The 18,577-nt window shown below is 41.4% G+C and overlaps 4 protein-coding genes across 11 annotated transcripts in view; 2 read left to right on the forward strand and 2 right to left on the reverse strand.

Moving 5' to 3' along the window:
* Positions 1-1,801, reverse strand: part of c1h16orf89 (chromosome 1 C16orf89 homolog) — a 7,049-nt gene extending 5,248 nt beyond the window's left edge. The window contains exons 1-2 of one of the 2 annotated variants that reach the window (XM_077531427.1): positions 1,321-1,801; positions 518-670 (exon numbers count right to left, since the gene is read on the reverse strand). In XM_077531427.1, coding sequence (XP_077387553.1) covers positions 518-670; positions 1,321-1,582 — 415 coding nt within the window. In that variant the 5' untranslated portion in view covers positions 1,583-1,801. Of the gene's footprint in view, positions 1-517; positions 671-1,298 lie in introns of both variants that reach the window. The other variant, XM_077531419.1, reaches the window with a different exon arrangement.
* Positions 1,253-8,273, forward strand: alg1 (ALG1 chitobiosyldiphosphodolichol beta-mannosyltransferase). 3 transcript variants are annotated; one of them, XM_077531405.1, is made up of 13 exons: positions 1,253-2,155; positions 2,226-2,303; positions 2,644-2,747; positions 2,826-2,974; positions 3,200-3,289; positions 4,398-4,511; positions 4,618-4,763; positions 4,861-4,899; positions 4,974-5,033; positions 5,101-5,211; positions 6,081-6,195; positions 6,318-6,393; positions 6,440-6,574. In XM_077531405.1, the coding sequence occupies exons 1-13, from the start codon at positions 1,867-1,869 to the stop codon at positions 6,461-6,463; spliced, it is 1,395 nt and encodes a 464-aa protein (XP_077387531.1). In that variant the 5' UTR covers positions 1,253-1,866; the 3' UTR covers positions 6,464-6,574. The 3 variants fall into 3 exon arrangements, with proteins under 3 accessions (XP_077387531.1, XP_077387513.1, XP_077387523.1); XM_077531387.1 differs by having other exon boundaries at positions 1,254-2,155; positions 6,464-8,273; XM_077531397.1 differs by having other exon boundaries at positions 1,255-2,155; positions 4,621-4,763; positions 6,464-8,273.
* Positions 6,331-8,759, reverse strand: eef2kmt (eukaryotic elongation factor 2 lysine methyltransferase). Of its 2 annotated transcripts, XM_077531439.1 has the most exons (8): positions 8,489-8,750; positions 8,275-8,337; positions 8,119-8,199; positions 7,941-8,042; positions 7,530-7,663; positions 7,212-7,468; positions 6,894-7,043; positions 6,333-6,817 (listed from the first exon to the last, which is right to left on the reverse strand). In XM_077531439.1, exons 1-8 carry the CDS (start codon positions 8,609-8,611, stop codon positions 6,711-6,713), a joined length of 1,017 nt encoding a protein of 338 aa, XP_077387565.1. In that variant the 5' UTR covers positions 8,612-8,750; the 3' UTR covers positions 6,333-6,710. The 2 variants fall into 2 exon arrangements, with proteins under 2 accessions (XP_077387575.1, XP_077387565.1); XM_077531449.1 differs by lacking the exon at positions 8,119-8,199 and having other exon boundaries at positions 6,331-6,817; positions 7,941-8,060; positions 8,489-8,759.
* pigq (phosphatidylinositol glycan anchor biosynthesis, class Q) lies at positions 8,287-18,051 on the forward strand. 4 transcript variants are annotated; one of them, XM_077531365.1, is made up of 13 exons: positions 8,287-8,430; positions 10,514-10,702; positions 12,279-12,626; positions 13,518-13,714; positions 13,811-13,942; positions 14,108-14,228; positions 14,521-14,647; positions 14,739-14,892; positions 15,815-15,926; positions 16,018-16,098; positions 16,235-16,349; positions 16,459-16,520; positions 17,044-18,051. In XM_077531365.1, exons 2-13 carry the CDS (start codon positions 10,550-10,552, stop codon positions 17,209-17,211), a joined length of 1,770 nt encoding a protein of 589 aa, XP_077387491.1. In that variant the 5' UTR covers positions 8,287-8,430; positions 10,514-10,549; the 3' UTR covers positions 17,212-18,051. The 4 variants fall into 4 exon arrangements, with proteins under 4 accessions (XP_077387491.1, XP_077387483.1, XP_077387473.1 ...); XM_077531357.1 differs by lacking the exon at positions 8,287-8,430 and adding an exon at positions 8,715-8,969; XM_077531347.1 differs by lacking the exon at positions 8,287-8,430 and adding an exon at positions 9,322-9,431.
* The last annotated feature ends 526 nt before the right edge of the window (positions 18,052-18,577 follow it).

The raw sequence follows: 18,577 nt of genomic DNA on the forward strand, positions 1-18,577 counted from the left end.
TGGAACCTTTCACAGAAGTCTGGGTATAACCTGTAATGTTCTCTGTAGAACCCTTTTGTAGGTTTCCAGGTGGAACCTTCATAAATGGTTATAACAGGAACCCAAAAAGGGTTCTCCTATGAGGACAAGCTGGGGAACCTAAAAAGGTTCTAGGTTCTAGGTTGAAAGTTAAATACAACTGAACTGTATGAAACAAATGCACTCAACTAGAAGGGAGGGAAAGTTGAAACCACTGGAACATGACACACACGCTGATTATTTAATTCAGTATTTCATTGGTAAACCGCAAGAGCGAGCCACAATTTGACTATCACAATTGCACACTTATCAATATTCAACTTGTCAACCCACAGTCTTCAGTTTTGCTTGCCCACTGAGCACAGATTTACATTTTTGTTGAATGTGAAAACAAATTGTAATATTGCCAGAAAACATCATTTTAAGAAGGTAAAGCTGTAATTTCGCAACAACAAAAAAAAGTGTAATTCACGTTGAATTCTAATTTGAACATGGCTACCTTGGTAGTACTTGGGGTCGTTGTGACGCAGGGCGGCGACGGCGTTGTCGAAGATGCGGTCCAGACGCTTGACCAGACCCACAGCTACCGTCCTCTGAGCCCAGCTGATTGGGTCCGAGTGAGGCCACGTCCGCACCGCCTCCTTCAGCTCAGCTAATACACAAGAAACACACAGAAAAATACCAAGAAAAGGTTGTAATTACACTATAAGAGAAAAAGGTTATAATATTTTATGAATTGCCAGAAAGTATCAACATTTTTTCTAATAAAGCTGTATAGTTATGTCAAAAAGATGCCATTTTTACTAGGTTTCAAGTCAGAATATTAGCAGAAAACATTTCCATTAAAAGAATGAAGTTGTTATTGACATTGCAGTACAGCATTGCAACAAAATAGCTTGATCTACAGAAATAGCCCTCCTTTTACAAGGAAAAGTGACAATTTGTACGAGAAAATGGGTTATCGATTTTAAAAGCATATGTAGGCTATATCTGCAGGAAATGCTAGAATTGTATGTTATTTTTATTAGAGTTGCACTTATACAAAAAACAATGCAATATTATGGAAGGGAAATACAGTTGTAATATAACAAAAACAACAACTGATTTTCCAAATCTGCAATATTATTTAAGGCCACGCTGTCGCTTTCTTTGACGTGAGGCTAATTCAAAAGTGTTTTTGTCAGCCAGCCAGTGTGATTGCAGCATAAAACTGCTGTCTGTCTGCAGCTGAACGGACACTGCGCCACAAATCATGTACGCGGCCCCGGCCACCCACCCACCCTGCAGCATGAGGAAGCCCACCACGCCGTCCAGGTTGATGTGCTCGTGCTGGCGCTCCAGGAAGGCGGCGCCCTTGGAGAGGCTCCCCAGCACATCGTCGATGACCTCTGCCCGCGAACAACAGCAGCAGCACGCCCCCGTCAACAGCGCCACGAAGGCAGCCAGCCGCAGCCTCGAAGTCCGCATGCTTGGAGCTTGCTCCGAGGACACGTGAACTGAACGCGTCCTCGAATGCCTGCAGGGGGCGTAGGGCACGGGTGACGTCATGAAAACAGACCTGCATCTGCTTATTTTAATTTTTGTTTAAAAAAATTAAATCATAATCTGATGAGATTAATGATTTAGACGACAAAATATAGTGAGAAAATATATCATTCCGATTTGTAGTGAAAATATAAACATTGATCTTATAAATCAGCAAAACACAAGATAGTAAACAAAAACAAAACATCAACAGCATCTTTCCCGGAGAGATTTCGAGATTTCGTCCAAACCCCTGCGATCCCTTTAAATCGGTAGCCCCGCCTCCACCACTGTCCACACGTCATCAAAATATCCCAAACAAACATGGCAGCTCCCAGCCGAACTTTCTCCATTCCGATTCTTTTTGCGTTGATTGCACTAATCTTGGCGACGTTTTGCGGCGCCGGTTCGGGCATATGGTGGCCACTGGTGTCTGTGACGGTCGTGGGCCTCCCGGTCGCGCTTTGCTGGTTGTTGAGGCGCCGGGATAGCGGCAGCGAGCGGCGGGTGTGCGTCCTGGTTCTGGGGGACATCGGTCGTAGTCCCCGCATGCAATATCACGCGCTGTCGCTTAGTAAACATGAATTTGAAGTCACCCTTGTCGGCTATTTAGGTAAAACAGAGGCATATATGCACAGTTAATATGAATGCGGTTTTTGTTCATTTCAATTTTGTACTTTTAGACAGCAAACCTCACCGGGACGTGTTGAGGGACGATAGGATCGAAATCGTCTCGATTGTGGAAGTCAAAGGTGTCAGAGGTAAACGATTTATTTAATTATAAATTGTATTGTAACTTTATTCAGCGTTAATCAGAGACAGTGGTCGTAGATGTGTGCTGAGTTTGACGTGACTGATTAATACTGAACACAGCCATATCCCAGTTATACGAGGGTGTTTCCACTTATGCAACCACATTATTAGCACAGTTGTTTATTTTTACTTCACCTCTTTACTTTCCTCCCCACTTTGAGTTGTAGCAGTTATAGGTGACATTAACGGTGGAAAAAGTTTTGGTCTTTCTGTCTCTCTCTGTCTCTGTCTCACGCTTTCTCTTTTTTTTTATGTATTTTTTTAAAATACTATTTCAAAAACTTTCAGGTGGCCCGAAGATTTTGACCTATGTGACCAAAGTCACCATTCAATTCGCGCAGGTTCTCGCGGTGCTACTGATGCTGAAACCACACGCTCACATACTCATGCAGGTGCGTCACATGACTCCCGACAGCCAATCACAATTGTAAATTTCCAAAGTGACCTCCAGTGTTTGTTTCTTTTCCCAGAATCCTCCAGGTTTGCCGGGCATGGCGTCGGCATGGTTGGCGTGTGTCCTGCGCGGCGGCCGCCTGATCATCGACTGGCACAACTACGGCTACACCATCATGGCGCTCAGCCACGGCCACACGCACCCGCTCGTACGCTTGGCAAAGTGGTCAGTGCCAGTTTTCTATAAAACTAACACAGAAAATGAGAGGACTTTAAAACAATGAATATTAAAACAACAAAATGCTCAACCTTGCAGCGGGGATGCGTATAAAAATGCTCAGTTTAATTTTTTTCTCTGCAGCGTGGAAGCAACAATTTATTTTAGCTTAGTGACGGATTTTTTTCCTCTGCTCAGTCACCGCATAAAGCTTTTTTTGTTTTCTTCCTGCAGGTACGAGCATGTGTTTGGCCCTCTGGCGTCTCAGCACTTGTGCGTGACCAATGCCATGAAGGAAGATCTGCACAGGAACTGGGGCATCAAGTAGGATTTGACACCAATGACTCTTAGTGTGTATATCAACATGCTAACTAGGGGTGTGAATTGCCTAGTACCTGACGATTCGATTCGTATCACGATTCACAGGTCACGATTCGATTCGATACCGATTAATCCCGATACGAATGGTCACGATTCGATACCGATTAATCCCGATACGAATTTATAAGTCGATTGTTGCGATTTTTTTCCATTCAAATTTAGAAAATACTATCAGTAAATTTGTACATGTACACTGTAAGATTTGTATGAATATATTTATCTAAAACTTGAGGCTTATAACCGTGAGCCACTGTACACAAACAGTTTGCAATCTGTTTCACATTTGAACAGCATTAAAATAAAAATATTAAGGCTTAATCATCGTTCATATAACATTCTTCCATGCTCAAGGTGTGAATCCTAAAAAAAAATAAAAATAAAAAAAAAATAAAAAAATAAAAAATAAAAAAAAATCGATTCTGCCGATTATTGAATCGATTCGAGAATCGCGCGATGTAGTATCGCGATATATCGCCGAATCGATTTTTTTTTTAACACCCCTAATGCTAACTATTTAAAAGTTAGTCTGATATGTGTGTTTGTCACTCTTTAAAACACAATTTACACATACTATTTCTGAAATTAGCCTGTGGAGCAGACCTGTCTCATGCAAGTGAGCCACTGCTCACCCCGCCTCCACATTCTGCTGGGCCAATGGCTAGTCTTGATTTCATTGCCAGGGAGATCAGGAGTGGAATTGGTGGAATGAACTAAAAATGAGAGAGTGTGGGAGAAAGTTGGGTTTCCGTAAAGACACTAAAAGTATTTGAACTCATATAAGCAGCAGATTAGATACTTTACTATGTGTTTGTGACACTTATGCGCTTCCAAAAGAACTCAACACAGCTCTGCTTACCTTTTGGCTTGGACTTGAGAGAATTGTCATTGCACCTGTGGGGGGATGTGGATGTTCTCTGCATGATAGTGTTTCAGACAGTGTCGTGTGTAGCTTACATCACAATTGCTCAAAATCAAGAGCAGATCACTCATGGGAACTTTTTTTTTAGAAATAGATAAAAGGTTTTCTGAGTTGTGACTTTGTTTTCTGCAGGGCGACCACTCTGTATGACCGACCGGCGGCCATCTTCAAAGAGACGCCACTGGAGACACGGCACAAACTTTTTGTGAGGCTTTTGCACACGCTTCCTGCCTTTCGGCACAGCAGGCAAGCTCTACAATTCTAACTAACGTTGTTTTGGAGCATCCTAGGTAAATGAGCCACATGTTGCTTCACCAATATTTTTTTTCTTTTCCTCTCGTTTTCATTCCAGCAGTGATGATGAAGTCATGGCTGGGGTGGAGAAGACCGTTTTCTGTGTGCGAGATTTTGACAAGGACACGGGCCGAGGCGATCAGGCCTCAATAACCTTGAGGCTCGATCGTCCCGCCCTCCTCATCAGCAGTACCAGCTGGACAGGTGCTGACAAATTATTCTCGTGTAGGAATAGATGAAACAGTATATAGCTCGATGCAATGTCTTGTCTTCTGTTCATCACAATGCTTTCCTTCCACAGAGGATGAAGACTTCTCCATCCTCCTGCAGGCTCTTCAAGGTACTGCAACAGCTCTTCTTCTGTGGCACACCACAATCAGGTCAAGCGTTTGAGTTTGTCCTTGTTCCTGACAGAATATGAAGATTTCATCTCAGCGGGAGAGGCTCTGCCGCCGCTAATCTGTGTCATCACAGGTACGATTGAGGTTGATGTTTGATGGCGAGCGGTGATTGACTTGTCCGTTTTTTGGTGTGCATGAAGGGAAAGGTCCTCAGAAGGAGCGCTACATGAAGGTGATCGACGGTCTACGTTTGAAGCACGTGAAGATCTGCACACCATGGCTGGAAGCGGAAGACTATCCTGTTTTATTAGGTCAGATTGAAACACACATAGCAGTTTTCAGCATCTTAGTAGTGATGGTGGCAAAAATGTTGCTCACAACTGCTAGCTAGTTACTAAACATGCAGACTGGCTAACGGGTAACAAATTAACAGTCAATTGCTAACCGGAGTGAACAACAGCCAGCATTTGCTGACACACACGTCACTCACCAGTCCAGGCCCCGCCTTTTAATCGCCACACACTCAAAAAGTCACAGTACTACTACCGGGTATTGTAGAACATGAGGGTGGACAGCAATAATACCTGCATGCCATATACACTTTGTTATTGTGTTGGCATTGTTTTTTAACTCTTTGACCGCCAAAAACGTTTAATAACGATCAGTAAAATCACGACGTATATTGCCATAAACGTTAAATAACGTCAATTTTGTTTTTTTTGTTTTTATTCTCAGGTCAACGTCTAAGTGCAGCGCTGCCTGGTCAATGGGTTGTGGAATCTAAAACACTCTAAACTATTGCCAGCAGATGGAAGCATTGTATCTATTTTTGTCAATGATCACAGCCTCTGTCATATCAAAGTTTTTCTTTGATAACGTGTGGCAGTAAAAGAGTTAAGCATGCAAAATATTTTTTTCACGTGGAGTAGGGGTCGAGCCAACCGCAAATAGGGAAAATACGTGGAAAAAAGACATTCATTGTAGTTGCCGTGAGAAAAAAACAACAACCTAGGAATAAAACATGAATAAGTTGGGAATGGATTAAAAAAAATAGTCGTCATTGTGATAGTAGTGGCAGTGGTACAAGTAAAAGTGATAGTAGGGCAACAAATTTGTTGATTGTCGGTATGCATCCAGCACTAAACAACCTTTCTTTATCTTCATTTGCATTTATTTTCAGGTTGTGCTGACCTCGGCGTGTGCCTGCACAAGTCTTCCAGCGGCTTGGACCTGCCCATGAAGGTGGTGGACATGTTTGGATGCTGCTTGCCCGTTTGCGCTGTCCACTACCAGTGGTGAGTTTGGCACCGCAACATACAGTGTAATAAAAAAAAAAACATTAGGAGAAAGTGAAGAAGCCCTTTTATTTATTCTTAATAAAGAAGAAAAAAAAACAATTCTCTTGGTTCCCTTTCAGCCTAGACGAGCTGGTGAAGCACGAGCACAACGGTCTGATCTTCTCCGACAGCCCTCAACTGGCCCAGCAGCTCAAGGTGACACCTTAATTAATCAATTAAATACAATAAAATAATCCAAAAGTATTTTTTAACTTTGTGTTTCTAGAGTCTCCTGTCAGACTTCCCCAGCAGTGATGGCAAACTGGGTGTTTTCAGGAACAACCTCCGCACCAGCAGGGGGCAGCGCTGGGATGACAACTGGGACAAACACATCCTCCCGCTCTTGTCTTCCTCAGCTTCATCTTCTTCTTCTAGGTGACCTTACAGAAGCTGTAACCAAACTGTGGCTGTGTTGAATTGTTACTGAACATTCGATAAAGTAGACACTTTTGTAAATAATAAAAAAAACAACTTTATTGACACGCATACAATTGAACAAGCTCTATTTCAGACTCTCTGTTGTACTCAAAGACATGATTCACAGCTCCACTCATCACCCGGTGGCCAATCCCAGCATCACCTGTCAATGAAACCTTGTTAAACTCCGCCTCTTGGACATGATTGGCCAATCAGTGTGAGAGACTTCATCTCCTTACTTAGACTGTGCTTGAAGCCAGCGTACGTGTGCGGGTTCCTCACGGTGGAGCAAATGAGAACCTCAGCGGGAACCCGACCGCGACTGCACTTCAGGATCTTGGAGAGAAACTGGACCAGAACCACAACCACATCAGGATCGTACACCACATCTGCAACACATACAGAGGGAACACCATACTCGGCACAGAACATACATACATGGACAAAATTGTTGGTATCCCCCCTCCCCACAATTTTTCAGTGACCAACAATTTTATCTATACGCCTATTCTGCCTTTTCCAATCCGTTAGTCTTGCAGTATTGTGAAAGGTCGAACCTGCTGCTATGACCACCTCTACGCTGAATTCCTTCAAGCGTTCCTCGGTCATGTCTGTCCAGTCCAGCTCTTGCACACTGACTTCAGTCCTGGTGGTTTTTGTTTTGTTGTTGAGGAGTCCGTTGATGCTCAAGTTGTCTCTAAGTCTTTGAAGGACACTTTGGTGGCAATCACTGAAGATGTATGAGGAAGGCCCACACGAGTGACACACGACAACGCCGGTCAGTCCCGCACCGCTGCCCAGCTCCAGAACTTTCCTGCAAAGGATAATTTCTTGTTCATCAAGTCTAGTGGCAATTTTTCTCTGGATTACGATACCTTCCAGCAAAGGTCTGTGGGTGGTCCAAAGCCCACTCGGCCAGGTAGAGGGCCGCCTCCCACGTCACCAGACCCGTCGTTCCTTCGGAGATTAATGCCACATTCTCCAATAAGCTGACGCCGTCCCCGCGCGGCTAAAGGACAGCATGGACCCAAGTGAGTGTGTGTGGGTATGTTTGGTAGGCCTAATGGTAAAAAGTTTTTTGATGTCATTGAGTGTGGAATGGGAGAAATGTGGTACCATGAAGTAGGTTCTTTATCCATTGTGATTTTAATGATTGTGTATAGCGAGTTTAGTACCCTCATGTTGGTTCTTTATCCTTCATGATGTGAATTTGTGTATTGTGAGTTTGATACCATTTAGCAGGTTCTGTATGATGTCAGTGTGTGTGTGTGGGATGACTTGGGTACCAGTAAGTAAGTTCGGTATCCCTCTGTCACATCTTGGGCCGCCACTACCTCTGCCAGAGCATCATAGAGCTCATCCAGAGGTTCACACCCTGCTGACTCCACCTGAAGATGAGCGTCACCCTGACAACAGCATCCGGGAAACAGCGTATTGTAACATGAAAGGAGAGAAGACGCTCACCCGTCTTATGAGCTCGGAGATAAAGCACTTTCTGTATCGTGGCGACGGGGGAAACTTCCGGCACAGAGCGTGAAGACACGTCTGACAAAAACAGTCATCAGACTCCCATTTTGTGACTTCAGATGTAAAATTAAAAAACAAAACTGCAACACTTACTTGTTTGAGGATCTCTAAGATGACGTCAGATGATTTGCTGAGTTCAAGGTCATTTTCTAAAACCTGTAAAAGGCAATAACTATTATTTAGATGTCATTTGATTAAACGCGAGGCTTTATCATAACTGCATCGAATAAACGCAAACAACAAGATAAGGTAAGATATAAAAGCGTTTACGTTCGCTTAACCTCTTCGCTGAAGGAATTATTCTCACCGTCCAAGGGAATGAAACGAGGCGACTGGTAGCGAAAAACCGCGACTGGAATTGTTTTAAAATGTCAACTCTGTTTTGTTTTCTTGAGGGAACATTTTTATTTGAGCCAGCACACTCCATCATCCACGTGTCCAATCGTTTATTAAACCAAAAAAAAAAAAAAGTGTTCGCTTGTTTACTTCCGCGTCAATCGTAAAACGTGTCGCGAGAACTCCACACAAGAGGCATTGGAGTCTTTTTCTAGTGGTACATTTTTGCGTTTTTTCAGTATTTTATTGCCAGCACCATCCTGCACATATACAATTCATAACATATTCCTCACAGTATGACATGGAATTAAAGAGCATAATTTTAGACTACGACTATTGAGATAAAGCATGTTATCCCGCCTTTTTGTTGATGTGTCACTGCAAAAGGAGATAAGTCGCTTTACCGTTGGGTGACTCCTTTACCGACAGCAGAGTAGCACTACACATTCACTGTGAGTATATTATGAATATTATTATCATTGTATGAATTAGTGCCAATGAAAGAAAATCCAAAAGCCAATGTTTGTTGTTCCATTAAGGTATCTAAATGGATGTATTTATTTTACATAATAATAATAATAATAATAATAATAATAATAATAATAACCATAATGATATTAATTACGTAATAATAATAATAATAATAAAAGTTTAAATTAGATTTATGTGAATGTTAGTACGGCGACACTATAAATATGTATTTTATATATTTTTTTCGATACTGTATGACTTTGTGTACATTACTGGTGAGAAATTTTAGGCAAAAGTTATTGTTGGTGAAACACACTTTCGTCTTTCGGACTTTTGTTTCCCTTCGGAACTTCGAACGCGTAGGACTGTCAACAAACAAAATGGCCGCCTAGCGAACAGTACTCTGTGGACGGAACGTGAAACTTTTTCTGCTTGAAAATAAGGTAGAAAAACAACCAACATGTCTTTTGACGTTTTCGTAACTTCTTTACACATTTGAACTATTAATTGTGAAACCGAATTCCCGTTTAATTGGCTTTTGGTCGATGAACTGTGGCCGGGATGCAAAAGCGCTTTCAGAGCGATAATGAACTTTAATTTATCACGTACCAATGAAGTGTTGCAAATCAATTATGGAAACTAAACGTACACTATACGACTATTATTTTTTTCATATTGTAATGTATGTGAGCGTTTGTACAGTTCTACTAGTTTGCTGACGAGCAGTCAGGAAATCAATGAAAGTTGTGCCTCGGGTGCTGTGTCCTTCATGAAGGACAAAAATGAGGACAGTCGATGATGTTAGTACATACACACGCGCCAATGTTATTGTAACAACACTGCCATTTTCATTTGGGATGACTCGAAGTACATCTGGAGTGTCCGATACTCATCCCTATCAAGCACTGAGAACTAGAGTGAGCTAAACTTCACGTTTGCACGTTTTGCAGGAGAGTGAAGTTTTACTGCTGCGTGAAAACTGGGCTATTTTTTATCTTTGTGATAACGATTACTTGTGGATACTTGTTATCACAGGAAATTGGATTTTCCTCAGATATTACTTTATTTCACGCATATGTCAAATGAATCTATCAACATTTCATTAAAAGATTACAAGTAAAATTCACGACCAAATACTAACATAGAAATCCACTGGCATCCAAGCTAAAGCACTGCCCACTCTCACATTTCTATCAGCCTGTGAAGCTCATGTTCTGGGATAATTTCTACACTAGTTAAATGTTTGTGGACATATTGTAGTGTAGGGAGTTGGCCCAGTGTTGCACTGATGAATCAGGAAAATTGCCAAGTGTAATAACAAATTGCCAAAAATGACAAAACGGAGTTATCCCGCCCTAGTTCTCAGACTCTGTAGCTCAACTGTCACTGAGGTTGTGTGGGGTGACATTGATACTATTAAATAAGTTCTTGTATCTTTTGTGATGTCTTTGGATATGTACAGCGGCTTTGGTACCACCAAGGGCGAAATGAAGACCTAATTTTAATATCTTTGATTCTTTTGAAGGTGAAACATCAGGTGTCGAAGAAAGAAAAAGCAGCGATGGTTCTGAAAGTGTTCTTCCCTCAATGCTGCAACCGCGCAGCCAGCGGTCTGCTTGTTGGCCGCTGGATCCCCCAGCACGACTCGGCCGTGGTGCTGGCCGTCATCCACTACCCGTTCATTCCCAGCCATGTCAAACGCTACATACAGCAGGTACAAACTAGCACTAGTTCTGTCAAAAGCCACCACACACCATCAACAAGTAATATGTTGAGCCCACTAAGTCTTAGTCCTAGTTCCAGTTCATTTTTAGGTCTAGTCCTAGTCCTAGTTCAACTGTTGGTTCTAATTTCAGTAGGAGTACTACTTCCAGTTCCAGTGACATTTTTAACTTTGGTCCCATCTTTGGTCCCATTTTGGTCCCATTACGTCCTCGTTCTATTTTCAGTTAGTAGTAGACTAGTCTACATCTAGTTCAGTCTTATTTCAAGTTTTAGTCTTATTTCTAGCTCCAGTCTAGTGCTACCTCTATTTTCATCTTAGTTTTAGTTACGTTTATACTTCCAGTACTAGGTCTCCTTCTTATACTAGTGCTAGTTTTAATTTTAGTCCTAGTATTTAGTTTTCCAGTCTAGTCCTACTTTTAGTTGCAGTTCTTATTAGTTCCAGTTCTACCCATCCTGTAGTTCCAGTTTCCATGCTAGTTCCTCCTCTAGTTTTCATTCGACCTGTACTGTACTTCTAGGTCCACCTGTATTTCTACATCTAGTATTTGTTCCAACTTTATTTCTAGTTCCCAGTGTTACTTTTAGTTCTACCTTACTTCCACTCGAGTTGTCATTCTGGTTCTAGTTCCACTTTTAATTCTAGTATTAGTTCACTTTGTGCAATACAATTTCTAGTTCCAGTTGTAGTTCTAGATCCCACTTTCATTCTTCTTCAAATTCTCTTCCAGGTCTAATTCTACGTCATTATAAATCAGGTCTAGTTCTACATATAGTATTGGTTCCTGTTCTAGTTCCAGTACCAATCTTTGTTCCAGCTGTAGTTGTACTTCAGCTTTGGTTTAGTCAACTTCTGGTTTACTTTTAGGGTTTAAGTACCAGTTTTAGTCTAATTTCCAGTTGTAGTTCTACTTCTAGTTCCATCTCTAGGTGTAGGTTCTTCTTCTAGTTAACTTATTTCAAGCTAATGTTTTTGTTTTATCCGAGAGCCAGCTTCTGTAGCTGGGGATCGGTCCACCAAGGTCTCCGCCCTTGGCTGCCTGCTCCAGCCTGCTCTGCACCCGACCCCTTTGGCCCCTCCCACCACCCTAACCCTAACCCGCCTCCCTGGAGACGTATGTCCTACCGGCGGAAGGCCCCGGGGACAACCCAAGACACGCTGGAGAGACTACGTCTCTCGGCCGGCCTGGGAACGCCTTGGGATCCCGCCGGAGGAGCTGGTCGAAGTGGCTGGGGAGAGGGAAGTCTGGGTTTCCCTCCTAAAGCTCACGCACCCGACCTCGGATATATGCGGAAGAAGATGGATTGGATAGATGGATGTTTTTTGTTTTATTTCTTAGTTCCTTTTCCAGTCTTAGTTCCAGTTCCAGTCCTGGTTTCAGTTTTAGCTCTTCTGTACTTATTGTTCTAATTCTAATTGTATTCCCACTATAAGTTGCAATTGTAGGTGTAGGTCCAGTTCTACCTGAGGCAATATGTGTTCCCAAGTCAGCCGCCAATCCCACTCAATTGTTGAGGTTTGATCCTGGTTCTTCTTCTCCCTCGTGTGTTTGTTTGGGCGTCAGATGGCGGCTCAGAGCGGCATGGAGCTGTCCGTGTTGGGCTCATGGAGTTTGCCCCAGGACGGCGAGGAGGGCATGGAGAGCTTCCTGAGGGACTTGAGCACCATGTTCCCCAGGCAGCGCTGGCTCCAGATTAGCCGCCTGCTAGGCCACAAAGGCTTCACCTGCCGCCTCCTCGGACGCACTCCGCCACCAGAGGAGGTGAAGAGGAGTGAGGAGGAAGAAGAGGAAGAGGAGAAGAAGGTGATCTTTGTCCACTACGAGCAGAGGAAGGTGATGTTGTCGCAGCTTCATCCCGTTCAGAACGGCGTCCCGGAATCCCAGGACGGAACGCCATCCGAGTTGAGACAGGTACAGACACCGTTGACCCCTCTTAGATATAGTTCCGATTCTAGTTACAATACAGGTTTAGTTCTCGCACTAGTTGTTACAGTTTTAGCATTACTCGTTCCATCTTAGTTCATTTGCAATTCATGTTCAAGTTTTACTTGAAGTTCTACTCTAGTAGTACTCTAGTTCTATTTGGTTGTCATCTACTTTTAATTGTAATTCCAAACATAGTTTCAGGTCTAGCTATACTTCATTTTCGTAGAGTTTTACTTGCAGTTTCAGTTTTAGTTCTCACAGTAGTTCTATCTTAATATTAGTTACAGTTATAGTTTTAGGTCTACCATTAGTTCTATTTGAGCTACAGTTATATTTTCAGCACTAGTACAGTACAAAACTTAATTTTAGTTCCAGTTTTTGTTCTAGTTTTACTGTTATTTCTAATCAGTTGTACTAGATTGTTCTTATTATAGTTTTAGTTCGAATTCCAATGACAGTTCTATTTGTAGTTAGTTACTTGCATATCTAGTTTAGTACTACTACACATTTTACTTACAAGTTGTAGTTCCACTTCTAGTTCTAATCCTTATTCCACTGTGTTTGTATTTCTAATTCCAGGATTAGTTCTTGCACTAGTTCCTTTTTAGCTACAGTTATAGTTTCAGCACTAGTATTACTTACATCATAGATCCGCTTCAGTTCTTGGGCCAATCCTAGTTTCTGCTCCTGTCTAGTTCCAGTTCTAGTCTTTGTCATACAAGTGTAAAAAGAGATTTTCCACTGTTAATAGTATTTCTAGTTCCAATCATGAGTCCAGTTCCAGTTGTAGTTAATGTTCTAGTTAGTTACAATTTTATTTATTTTATTTTATTTATAGTACTACTATTAGTAATATGTGTTGTGTTCCATGTTGAGGTGTTCCACACGGTGTCTAGCAGCGGTCCCCTGTTTTTCATGGACAAGTATGACGATGGCCCTCTGAAGTCCACCCACTGGCAGTCTGAGGGTCGAGAAGGAAGCATCATCGTGGAGCTGTTAAAGCAGGCCTCAGTGCCGGTCTGCAGGCTCCTTAGCCGGATCCTGGCCGTGTGGACTTGGATCTGCAGCATGCGGTCAGGAGAGGGCACGAGCTAAGCTGTGCTATACTAAGCTACCCTAGTGTGACACGTACTGTTTTGATGTCTGTGTTGTTGTGGTGTCCTTTGCAGGGTCTTCGATGTTTTTCCGCTGCCCTTCCTGTGGTCCAAGTTGTCATCCTGTGTACAGCTAAGCTATCGGACCCAACACCTCAAGACAATCAGCTCACAAAAAACAGCTGAGAATCACTCACAGTTCATCAGGTTTTACCACTAGTCTCCTTCTTCTTCATCTTTTTTTTTTCTTTAACATGGTAGTCTGATCAAGCGTTTTTGTCACCTTGCGCTAGTCCTTCTTATTGTCGTATTGCCGTACTTCTCCTGACCTGCTCACATGTTGATTGTGATGTTGTGGTCGTGCGGGTGCAGAAAGGCCAACGTGTTTGTGTCCTTCCTGGTGGACGTGGGTCTGGGTCTGTTGCTGGCCTCCTGGCTCTACAGAGACGACCACATTAGCATGATAGCCAACATGCTAGTTCCTGCTGCTGATGTAAGACACACTCAATGTTGTTTTTACAACATGCACTCAACAGTAATCAGTCATGGTTCCAGATCTTGTACTAGTTCTAGTTACTGTACAATTATTATTTCTACTTTTAGTTCTGCTTATTTTTAGTTTTTGTTTTAATTTTTAGAACACATTATTTTGAGGTTTCACTTTAAGCAATATAATAATAGGTCAATACTGGAGATGTGAGATTGCTGTTTTTTTTTGTTGTCATCTCTGCTTTGAGCATGTGGCTCAGAACTGTTGATATTTACTTGTAATTCTCATTGATTAGCACGTTGCTAAGGAGCTCGACGACCTGCTCCAGTGGCTAATGGGCGCCCCGGCTGGGCTGAAGATGAACCGAGCCCTAGACCAGGTGCTGGGCCGCTTCTTCCTCTATCACATCCACCTGTGGATCAGTGAGTGGACCACCCACACACGCAATATACATGCATGTAGTTCGGCATGTTTTTTTTGTTTTTTTTAACAAAACAATTTGATGTTTTTCAGATTACGTACATCTGATGTCTCCATTTATGGAGTCCATCCTGTGGTATGGTGGCCTGTCGGCATGCCTGGGTTTGACCTTTGCCCTGTCTCTGCTGTCCGACATGGTGGCGCTGCTCACCTTTCACATCTACTGCTTCTATGTCTATGGAGCCAGGTTATTTATTCACCTGCAGGGGGCAGGCTTTCCTCACTTTTACCTTCTGCTGGTCTTTTTAGTGTTTTTGTGCTTGTACTAGGCATAGTTCAATTGTCCTTCCAGTTCTAGTTGTATTTATAGTTCTTTCTAGTTCTTGTTGTACTTATAGTTACAGTTTTAAGTGTAGCGTTCCTCCTGGCACTACAATTTTATAATATTTAATATTGCTAGTTTCAGCCTAGTTGTATTTTATTGATCCAGTCTAGTCCTTGTCCTGCTTTTAGTTCCGGTTTTATTTGTTGGTCAGATTTCTTTTATCTTGTTCTAGTTCCAGCTTTTATACAGGTTTCAATCCTAGTTCTAGTCCTAGTCGTAATTGCAGTTCCAGTTCTAATTCTACTCCTAATTCTAATTCCAGTTCTAGTTCAAATTCAAGCCCTAGTTCAAATTGTAGTGTGTTTTTAGTTTGTTCCACTTTAGTTCTCGTTTCATTTTGAGTTATTCCAGTTTGTTCAAGTCTATTTCCTGGTCCTAGGGCTGGCTGCTCTATACAATTTCAAGATGTTACATACACAATTATGCATTTTACCCTGCAAATATACAGAAGATGTTCCTTTTTATGACATGGCTGTCTGTCAACTACAGAAGGCAAAGTCTCACTTTTACCTCCTATTGGTCTTTTGACAAACGATGCTAGAAATTAAATAAAAGAAAGACATCATCACATTTTTACACGCATAAAATTTGACTTATTCATAAAAGTGCCTGGTCCCTCCTTTGAGTTCTTCTGGTAATAATGAATAGTGAGGCGGAAAAGAGGTTGCAGTGAATAATGCATTGACACTAAAGATAGGCCAGGCCTGTGCTGCATTATGAAATACTGTTGCATATTAATTAGCTTCATGCATAAATGTTGTAACATATTGTATGACTGTGACAGAGTGTATTGCCTGAAGATCTACGGCCTGTCTTCGCTATGGAGGCTCTTCAGGGGCAAGAAGTGGAACGTCCTGAGGCAAAGAGTCGACTCTTGCTCCTACGACCTGGACCAGGTAGCGGTGCATGCATATTACATACTATTAGGTACATACTAATATTTCATGTTATACACGCACAATGTGAACATTGTTTGTGTCATTGGAGCTCTTCATTGGTACGCTGCTGTTTACCATCCTACTCTTCCTGCTGCCCACCACTGCACTCTACTACTTGGTCTTTACACTGGTAAGAAAAAAAAAAAAAAGTTTCACCCAGCAGCATTAGGCCCTTTCTAGGGGTCCCTCAATGATGAACTCCCCCTTAAGATTTTGTATTATATCTTCGAAATTTGAACACAAAATATTGTGCATGTGTTGTCTAGTTGCGTCTGGTGGTGGTCCTGTTCCAGGGCGTCATCCACCTGAGTGTGGATTTCATCAACTCCTTCCCGCTCTTCGCCATCGGCCTTCGCGTGTGTCGTCCGTACAGACTCGCAGGTACACCAACATCTGACATTGCTCACACCATCAACACAATAACGACATAATAATTCTGTTTTCCATTGTTGTTATTTTTCATGTGTGATGGGCCCCACCTGCTGTCCAGAGGGTGTGAGGTTCAGGGTGCTGAGTGAGGAGCCGGGAACTGCTCTTCACCTGCTCATGGAGGTGAGTCCTCACATTATTTTTTTTATTTATTTTTTTACAACCAAAAGGAGCTTTTTTTGTTGTTGTTATTGCTAACCTAAACATTAATGTTGAGACACATTTTAAAATAGCAATTTACATTTTTACTGTGTATAATGGCGTACAGAGCTCCACCAAGGCCCATACAATAAAGAAAATTAGCCTTGAATCTTTGTAAATAAGTTTGTTATTAATGGCAATATTTTTCATGAATTAATGGTCATTTAATATCAAAATTAAATATGTATAATTTATAAAAATGTCAGAATTTAATTGCTTCAATTAATTTTATTTTGAAATATATTTGCAAAAATTATAACAATAATAATCATCGATAATTTTTTTCTTGAATCATTGGAGATTTATTTGAAATATATGTATAAAATATATAGTTTTTCACATATTAGTGTCTGTATAAAAAACTATTTATTCATTGAATAGTTACATCGTACACACAGTACAATATAATAACAGTTATCACCTTTTGTGTCATTTTTGTTCTTAGATTAACCCACTGAAGAGCAGCACAGTGGTTGACATGTACCGTACGCCAACTTACAGCTGCTACCCCAAAGACTCATGGGGCGCCCTGGTAAAGAAGCTCTTTGTCGGGGAGCTCATCTACCCGTGGACGCACAAGAACGCCAAGGGCCACGCCGCCAAGGCTGACTAACTGACTGAGCAGGAGGAAAGAAGAATAAGTCATGACAAGAAAACAGATGGACGCAGGCGAAAGAGAAGAAATGGAAAACAAAAGTGGTAGCCGCACCAAGATGCTGCCCAGACACTACAACGACCAGTTATCCAAGCAGTTAATGACTTGGAAAGGGACCAATCATGTGACCAGCAACACTCACTTCTAATGAAATATGAAGCATAAACACTCCAGACTGACCTCTTAACGTTGAAATCTTTTACATGTTAAAAAGTCTACTGCCATATGAGATGAAGTTACGGGTGTGCCATTTCTCAAACCATTTTCTAATGTTATTTATTCACATAAGTTAGATATTTTTAATGCTTGCCATTGTTGTGCAGGTAGTTGAGTGTATTGAGCTGAAGAACTATAATTTGCTAATAGCAATACTACACAAAAAAAAAAAAAAGAATATTCCCAAGTACTAAATTCTTGATGCACTTAATTGTTTTTTTTTGTTTTTGTTTTGTTTTTGTTTTTAAAAAGCATTCATTTTAAAAGTTGTTTAGAACTAATGCTCACACCAGGTCAATCATTCATTGTTGTGTGTGAATTTGTTGATTTTAATGTTTTTATTATAAATTGAAGTCTTAATTTAGACCAAAAGGTTTAAAGTGGACAAGCTGTGATTTTTTTTTTTAAGAGTTATTAAAATTATTTCTGTGTCGTTCATGTCCTGTGCATCTATAAATGTTATTTTGTGTACTCTTAGTGGAGAAATCCTTTTATTTGTTACTGATTTGTACTCAATTTTAATGATTTTTCCTTAGTGCTCATATACTGAGCCTTTGTCATTAAATACAAGTCACAAAAGTATCATTGTTTCTGAGGTCTTTGCATTTTCAAATGTCTTTAGTTTGATCAAACTGTCAATTTCTATCTTGTAAAAGATCTTCTCGATTCACCAATAATTGTAATCATGTCCAGTATTTACCAGTACAGTATATGCTCAATATTGCACGTTCTCAAGGGAAAAATGGTAATTAAATTTAGCTTGGCTATAGCAGTTTTTAAAGTACAATAGCTTATTTTCAATTCCTGTCGTGATTACTGCTTCTGTCTTTGTTCGGTGTGACAATTTGCTGTTGTTTGCGCGCACCATCTGCGTGTTGTTGACATGGAATTTGATTGACAATCCTTTTGGACCAATGTCGTTCTCCATTTCCACGTTGGTGAACGCAGTGCCCAATCACGGGAGTGAGGAGGCGGGGCTCTTGAAGGCGAAATCGCGAGAGAGCTACCTAATTAATTAAAACGCTAAAATGACCTATAGATCCGTGGCGTAACTACAGCTTCTCTCGTGGTTTAATTCGAGATTGTGACAACATTTGTTGTTTTCCCT

This window comes from Festucalex cinctus, chromosome 1 (assembly GCF_051991245.1).
Source record: "Festucalex cinctus isolate MCC-2025b chromosome 1, RoL_Fcin_1.0, whole genome shotgun sequence".
Classification (NCBI taxonomy): Eukaryota; Metazoa; Chordata; class Actinopteri; order Syngnathiformes; family Syngnathidae; genus Festucalex; species Festucalex cinctus.

Coding starts and splice junctions, on each gene's coding strand:
- alg1 (XM_077531387.1), top strand. CDS start 1,867: ATGGCAGCTCCCAGCCGAACTTTCTCCATTCCGATTCTTTTTGCGTTG. Junction 4,764..4,860: donor CAGCAGTACCAGCTGGACAG/GTGCTGACAAAT, acceptor TTCCTTCCACAG/AGGATGAAGACTTCTCCATC. Junction 6,394..6,463: donor AACTGGCCCAGCAGCTCAAG/GTGACACCTTAA, acceptor TTGTGTTTCTAG/AGTCTCCTGTCAGACTTCCC.
- eef2kmt (XM_077531439.1), bottom strand. CDS start 8,611: ATGATGGAGTGTGCTGGCTCAAATAAAAATGTTCCCTCAAGAAAACAA. Junction 8,338..8,488: donor TCGTTTCATTCCCTTGGACG/GTGAGAATAATT, acceptor TGCCTTTTACAG/GTTTTAGAAAATGACCTTGA. Junction 6,818..6,893: donor TGGCTTCAAGCACAGTCTAA/GTAAGGAGATGA, acceptor TTTCATTGACAG/GTGATGCTGGGATTGGCCAC.
- pigq (XM_077531365.1), top strand. CDS start 10,550: ATGGTTCTGAAAGTGTTCTTCCCTCAATGCTGCAACCGCGCAGCCAGC. Junction 10,703..12,278: donor TCAAACGCTACATACAGCAG/GTACAAACTAGC, acceptor TTTGGGCGTCAG/ATGGCGGCTCAGAGCGGCAT. Junction 13,715..13,810: donor ACTTGGATCTGCAGCATGCG/GTCAGGAGAGGG, acceptor TGTCCTTTGCAG/GGTCTTCGATGTTTTTCCGC.